Genomic DNA, 7,508 nt, shown 5'->3' on the forward strand with positions numbered 1-7,508 from the left:
TTGACTGCTTCCCTTGCATCTTTCCTTTTTCCTCTACACCTCACCACATTTGTGAACCTCTTAGATACCCTTTTGCTTTCTCTTTTTGGGATTCGTGTGACAATATTTAGTCACGTATTTTCTCTGTGCATATTCTAGATGCCAATCCTTTTTTTTTTTTTTTCTTTTGCAGCATTTCAGCGATGGTGTTTTGACCAAAAGCTCTTCGGATTCTCTCTTCGCTCAATATTGGTTTCGCCGCCTAATGACATTCAACTAATCTCGTGATCAAACTTGACTTATCACCGGAATCAATTCTTCTAATGTGTAACTTCGATCTGGTTTATTTTCGGCCATGAGAATGTCCTCATATATATGCCTTCCCTGTTCGCCGGGGTTTCGCCAATCATACTTTGAAGTTGGCTCGACCCGTACCGGCACCCTACTAAAAAGGCTACTCAAGATAGGAGGAAATTTTCATTCTCAGGTGATGCATATAAACATACGTATTTCTCATAATGTTCGATGAAGTAAGCTAACTTTAAAAATAAACCATGATTCAATACAAAGTAGGTGGTGAATTGACCTGCTTTCATTACATTCGACTTGAGTGGCTTCATCGCTCTTTATTGGTATGAACGTTGGTTCGGTAAAAAGAACAAGGCTTAGGCATTAGGGGTGTTGATCTGCTCCGGCTCGCGCTTCCCGCCCAGCACCCGCCGCCAAGTTTTGATCATGTTGCTCGTGTTCAGTGCAACCAGCTTGCTTGTTGGCATCAAAAACAGCTCGTCGATCTCCTCCAGCGTCTTGTCTTTCGTCTCAGGCATGAAGAACAGTTGGTAAAAGAAGCCTAGCGCGGCCAACCCACCGAAGAAACCGATCGTCAGGCCGGTGTAGGTCATGGCCTTCTGCATCCCCTCGAAGTTGTATGTCACGATGAATGACCACAAGTAGAGGAACGCAGAGCAAATTGCCATTCCCTGGCTGCGGGTGTTGAAATCAAAGCTCTCAGCTGGGACAACCCAGGTCAGGCACGAATACGCTCCGAAGAACGCCATGTACAGCACCAGGCCGGAGAAGAACAATCCCAAGGCAGTCGCCCTGTGCGCATTGAAGTAATCGATACCACTGTTGGTATACAGATAGCCGACGCCGACCAGCACCAGGCCCACGATGAACATCAGGATGTTTTGTGCCCACACGCGTCGGCCGAACCTGTCCATGGTGAACACGGCAGGAATGGTTCCGAAGAACAGCGCACCGCCGCCCACCATGGACATCAGGACTGACTCGCGGTCATTGAAATTCATCTTGGCCATCAAGTTCGACATGTTGTACATGATCGCATTGATGCCCGTCATCTGTCCGAAGAAGATCATCAGAGTGGCGTAGACAAGCGCACGTCGGTTACGCGGCTGTCGGCACACTTCCATGTACCTCTGATACCACAGCTCGTCCGCGGACCGCTCGACATCATGTTTGACTGTGACTTCCATCAAGACGTACTCGTCCAGACTTTTCGGGTCCGACATATCACGCAGCGACTTCCACACCTGCCACGCGCGTCCGTACTTGCCCTTGGATACCAGCCAGCGGGGGGATTCCGGCAGGAAGCACATGCCGACCAGCAGGATGGTTGAAAACAAGAGGGACGAGCCCAGCATCCAGCGCCAGCTGCCTGACTTGACTTCAAAGAATACACCGCCCGCCGCATAACCGATGATCTCTCCGAATGCGATCATCAGCTGGTATACGGACACCAGGTTACCGCGCACCGCTGGCGGTACACATTCCGAGATATAGATACCGACACAGCCACCTTCGATTCCGATACCGATGCCCAGAATGAATCGGCCGGCAAACAGCATTGACACATTGCGGGATCCCGCGCAAAGTCCTCCTCCCAGTGTGTACCACAAACACGAGATGATGATCGAGTTGCGGCGTCCAAAATAGTAATTCAGCGGGGTCATCATGAGCGCGCCGGCCATTGCGCCGAGTGGCATCAGTGAGGAAATCAGCGAAACGTCAGTCGCCAGTTTTGGGTCGTCCAAGCCCGTCCACTCGCCAGACGCGATGAAGTGCTTGCGAATACCAGGCAGCGCGCCTGAGATCACAGACTGGTCTAATCCACTCAGCATACCACTGAACGCGGCGAACACACCCAACGTCATAACTAGCATACGTGGGCTCTTCATGTGTATTGGTATCTGCGTGTACGCTATCCGGTCATACGCTGATTCGTTGCTGAGATACTGCTGGCTCTGCATGTCGCGAGCCTCGATCTCTTGTTGACGCTCCTCGGGAGTGAGTTCATCGTCGATGAACTCCTTGCCCATGGCGTCGGGCTTTTCAACATAGTCGGTCATTTTGTGTGGGTCGAAGCATTCACGTAAGAAAGCTTGTTTGGGTTTAGAATGGAAAAGAAAAACAAGGGTCAAAAGGAGAGGACCCTAATGCCCTCTATATAAGGGATGTTTAGAAAAAAAAAATTGTCAGCGGGATATCGTTCTCCCCCAATTCCCCGACCTCCATGCCCCAGACCCCCACAGACCCCACATCACCCCCAGAGGACCCGCCAATTAAGTTTTTTCCTTTTTTCTTCTTCTTTTTTCCTTCTTTTTTTCTGAAAAGCGTCGTCGCTGTGTTCCAAGTGTCTGTTATTGTGGCGTTATGTAGGTTTCAGTCTAGTAATATATACAGGGAATGCTGTGTATCGGGATGACACCACCTTCAATCATAGTGAGAGTGGAAGGCTCAGAAGTTAGGGTTTCTTCAACGGCTAAAGTCAAGTAGGGGTCAGAAAATGTAGACCTGTCCTTCCCAATCTGCTTTTCGTCAGTATTCCCCCTTCAATGACCTCGCATTGCAACAAATCCCAAATTACAGTTTGTAACATTACAGACCTTAAGCCTTTTGTTGGAATGACCGGGAACTTACGGCCAAGCATGCCTAGCTCGATCGAGTATTTGATGAGCGACGCCTCTAGTTTACGAATTCGGGAAACTTTTTCCCCGCTCCCCCACTCTATCCCCCCACTTTTTCCCCAAAAGACGTTGGTCAAGTGACAAATATGGAAGGATCCGGCACAGAAGTTTCTGGGCTCATACAATTTACCCCATCTGCCGAGCCGGATGGCTCCGTTAGACCGGGGGTTGGCTAAGGGCGCCGAGTATTTTTCTCCGAGGACAACCCGGCAGGGGAACAAGAACCCGGGGACATCGAAGCCGACGGAGAGATACCGAGACAAAATCCGAGTTAATATCGATTCAAACCACTATAGTGATGGACTACCAGTATATTCTCTTTTCGTATGCAACTACACTGCTTGATGATATTCCACCACGTCTCAGCTGACGGTATTGTCGGGCGTACCAGACTTGTCGGATATTTTGACTTTCAGGAAGAATTGGGAATATACCCAGACGCCCATACGGAGTACAGAGTCTTGCCGAAAATCTCCCGAGCCCCATACTAGGCGTAGCGACGTGCCTGGCCTGACACTTGGTGCGGCTCGGACCTCGTCCGAGATTGGTCACAGAGAATGCAATGCCACCCGATACATCCCTACACGGCAAGTTTCGTCCACGCCCGCCCTGGATCCGGAGGCGCCAAAAAGTAAAAACCCCTCTAGTCAGAGTCGCCCATAGTGAGGCAATTCCCAGGATGTCGGGATAGTTTTGATTGCGAGTTCGGATGAAATTATAGTTTGGCAGAAGACTTCCCTGGCTTCCCCGGCTCCGAGTGTTGATGTCATGAGACATCGCCACCCGAACCTTCGGTCCAAAACCGAAGCCGTAATTCCCCATGTACCTGCAATGGATCGGCAGACCTGAACTCACACCCCCATGGGGAGCTCACCGAAATCCATTTCGGTATCCTTGTTCTTACCTGGTAATCGGCCCGTGCCAAGATGAGTAAAGTTGCCGAATCATTGTCGGGAGCCCAGAATGGAAGGAATAATGTCAGATCTCACGCCCATTTCCTACCGACAGCGCTTTACCAGCCTCCTATACTAGAAGCTGCATGGGGGCCTGATATCTTCTAGCATTTAGACCTGGTAGCCTAGCTTAACTACTCCATAACGACACTGATATTGCTAAAGCGATCTGCCATTACTGCACATATAGGCTTTGTGGTCAAGTGGAACTCCCAACCTACCGATCTACAATAGAGACGCTAAATTCGTCAGTATCTTCAACCACTTCCCCATAGACTACTCCGTACTACAACCTGGTAACTGGCAATAATGGGCAAAGCTAAACTCAATGCCATGTTCCCCGCATATGCTCCTAACATCCGCAGAGACTGTTTCCCCACGCCTCAAACCCCCGCAATTCCTCTTCTCCCAACGCATTTGTTCACCGGGAACCACTCCATCTAAAAAGTCTGGAGTACACTGATCCGCAAACCAGAGAACTGCCGCTCTCTGACACCCACAAGCGCCTTGGCTACCCCTCAAACATAGAATACTCAATTAAACTCCCAAATCTAGGCCTCCGATTCCCGAATACCATTCCCCTATCTATCGGCCCAATAACCCGATTCGTAACACTGACATCATTTATCGTACTCACAGACTCTCCTTCTACAGTAATAGCGTAGTGCAGAGAGGTTGACCCCGGTATTTTCGGTAATGTTCCCCAGATTAACCTGATTATAGTGGTAATACTCAAAGTACTGATGTGAGTGCACGTGGCTAAGAACTCGGACAGTCCACACTGGATGTTCGAGCTTTCCAGGACTAGCTCGCGGACCTGCTCGACGTGCCGTGGAAGATTGAAAGAAATGCTGAAACCGGAGTCCTCGTCATCGCCGTTGTTGCTATAACATCATTGTGGTGCAGCACTGTTGATTGGATAGACTTTTAGCCCTCGTGTGTGACAACACGTCGTTTGCCTGATATGAAGGGCGCAATTTGCGTTTCAACTAATATATTTCGAGCACTTTGCGGTGTTACCGCAAATTAATACAGCCCTCCATGGATTCATACATGGTTGAATGACAGAAACAAGTTCAATACTTTAGAGCCTTTCACATTCCCATCGCAATGCAAAAAAAAAGACATAGCCTTCATATTGGCGAAAACGAAAATGAAACAACGATAAACAACTCTCTCATTGAACTTTCTTGGGCTCCGCGGTATGTTCATCTCCGATTGTCGGCTTTGTAGCCCGAATGGCCACGTAGCGATGGATGTTATAGTATTGATAGCGCAGCCACGGCATTGATGAAATAATTCTTGAGGTTAAATGCCCCATGAAGAGGAAATAGATGTATGCAACAATGAAGAAAAGGCGCAGCATCGGTTTCACGTTTTCCGAGAGATTGGTCATCTTTTGCTGAGATAGCGTTTCTGCCCTAGGTGGATGGGACCTTACTCCCTGTTTGATCGTCCTTTCCCTGACTCCATCTCTCTCTCTCTCTCTCTCTCTCTCTCTCTCTCTCTCTCTGCCCGAAGCAGCAACAGCTTGCTTAATGAAACAGATGGTTTTATCTCACAATATCTTTATTTCTATAAAACCGGCTTACTCCAGAAACAACATCATGTAGCACAAGGAAGCTCCCAGGATTTAAGATGTGCAGAAACCCTTCAGGCACTACTTTCGTGTCTGCTGCATGCACCAGTGTCTCCATAAATAAAATGGAGCCAGCTGGAGACGAACAGCCGTTGATCGACAACAACCCCATGCTACAATCCTACTATTGTTCCATCGAGTCAAGAATCGGTTACCGATTAATTCTTGGTGGACCACGCCATTTTGGATACTACTCACGTGATACTTGGTTGCCATTCCCCCTAAGCCACGCGCTCCGCGCTATGGAGGACAAGCTGGAAGCATTGCTAGATCTTGGACGAGGTGCTTATGTTCTTGATGCTAGGTGTGGCGTCTGTCATGTTGCTATTCACCTGGCAACCAAATATGGGTTGAAAGTTCAAGGCATCGATATCATCGATCATCACATTGTCAAAGCGAGGCGGAATATTGCGCACTCCGGTCTCCCTGAAGGACAGGTTGCGATACGGAAAATGGATTATCACCATTTAGACGGCTTTGCGGGACGTTTGACGGCGTCTACACAGTGGAAACCTTTGTCCACGCTACAAAGCCTCAGGACGCGCTACGCAATTTCTTTCGGGTCCTACGTCCTGGAGGGCGCCTTGCGTTGTTCGAATATGATCACAGTCCACTCGAGAATGCCGAAAAGGCAGCGGTTGATTCTATGAACAAGATCAACGAGATCGCCGCCATGCCGACTCATGCCCTATCGCAACCTGGAGTTTTTCAGTGAATGCTCGAAGATGCTGGCTTCACTGATGTCGTTGTCCGGGATTATTTTCGAAACATCAAGCCAATGACCCGATTTTTCTATCTGCTTGCTTGTACCCCTTTGCTTATTGTTTCCTTTTTTAGTCTGGAGGCTTTTTCATCAACACTGTCGCAGGAGTGGAGTCTTATCGGGGTCGCCTACACTGGCGGTATGTGGCCATTTCAGCTTCAAAGCCAAGAAGCACTGATGAGACGAAGAAGGTTCTGTAGATACACATACTCCGGTGCACCTTGGGTACTTTGGGGGGGGATATACTTTTAAAACATCCGTTCAAGATAATCGGGGTTGAGAAAACATAAGATTGCACTCTATCAAAGATGTTATAAGAAATATTCCCATAAATCACGGCTCAAAAGCCTACGCAAGAAGGCTCGTAGTATTTTATACACCAGATGGTTGCTCCCGAAGGGAGATAAAATCCTCAATGTAGAGCAAAAGTCGACTGATGGTATAGAAAGCAGAGATAATTGTGATGGGGATCAAAATTCGAAGGGGTATCCTGGCATCTAGATCTTGGTTTGGCAATGTCGCACACCATTTCTCAAGAAATCCTGCAGCAATTGGGATTTGAAACCAATTTTCCCAAGTCTGTGAAAAATCTCGATGGCTTCCCTCAATCGGAGGCACATTTCAGCGAGAATGAGACGAATGTGATGGCAGATTCTTGCTTCTAAGCATCTCAACCACATTGTGTATAGCGCCGGAAATAGAAAAAGCAGCATGATCGATGCAGAATACCCTCCACATGATTATCTCTGTGAATGTGGGAAAACAACAATCCCACCCTGCAATGAATGAAATGCTGAATATGACAGCTATAAAGAAAGCAGGAAATATCCAAGCTGGAGATAGACACAGCCAAAGATCAGAATGGAATCGGTCCCAAGGTCGAGAACTGACTGATCGGGAAAAGATGCGAACATGAAGCATATGACCAAGCCGTATGTAATAGCTCCAGTGGAAATTAATACCAAATCGCTGTTGGCTGAAATATTCTAGAGGGGTCTGATACAATTGACCAGGTAACATGCAGTGGGTCTGACAACAGCTGTCATCAGTGAGTTCTTTCTGATTTTCCAAGAGCAGGTCCAATTACATGCCGCTGTGAAAAGTCTCGGACGCTTTGTACTGTTTGAGAATCTTTGATAGAAAAGTATCGATGTCGGGAAATATGAGGTTTGTAACAGGCGGCAGAT

General features: G+C 48.1%; 3 protein-coding genes across 3 annotated transcripts; 1 reads left to right on the plus strand and 2 right to left on the minus strand.

Annotated features, from left to right (window-relative positions):
- Positions 1-644: 644 nt before the first annotated feature.
- On the minus strand, positions 645-2,348 carry PEX2_058350 (Major facilitator superfamily domain, general substrate transporter; the record flags this gene model as incomplete). The annotated part of the gene is made up of 1 exon (XM_016743109.1): positions 645-2,348. The coding sequence occupies one exon, from the start codon at positions 2,346-2,348 to the stop codon at positions 645-647; it is 1,704 nt and encodes a 567-aa protein (XP_016595831.1).
- A 2,748-nt stretch (positions 2,349-5,096) lies between these two features.
- Positions 5,097-5,315, minus strand: PEX2_058360 (uncharacterized protein; the record flags this gene model as incomplete). The annotated part of the gene is made up of 1 exon (XM_016743110.1): positions 5,097-5,315. One exon carries the CDS (start codon positions 5,313-5,315, stop codon positions 5,097-5,099), a length of 219 nt encoding a protein of 72 aa, XP_016595832.1.
- Positions 5,316-5,623: 308 nt separating this feature from the next.
- Positions 5,624-6,208, plus strand: PEX2_058370 (SAM-dependent methyltransferase; the record flags this gene model as incomplete). Its single annotated transcript, XM_016743111.1, has 1 exon — positions 5,624-6,208. One exon carries the CDS (start codon positions 5,624-5,626, stop codon positions 6,206-6,208), a length of 585 nt encoding a protein of 194 aa, XP_016595833.1.
- Positions 6,209-7,508: the final 1,300 nt, after the last annotated feature.

Source organism: Penicillium expansum, assembly GCF_000769745.1.
Source record: "Penicillium expansum strain MD-8 chromosome Unknown contig190, whole genome shotgun sequence".
Classification (NCBI taxonomy): domain Eukaryota; kingdom Fungi; phylum Ascomycota; class Eurotiomycetes; order Eurotiales; family Aspergillaceae; genus Penicillium; species Penicillium expansum.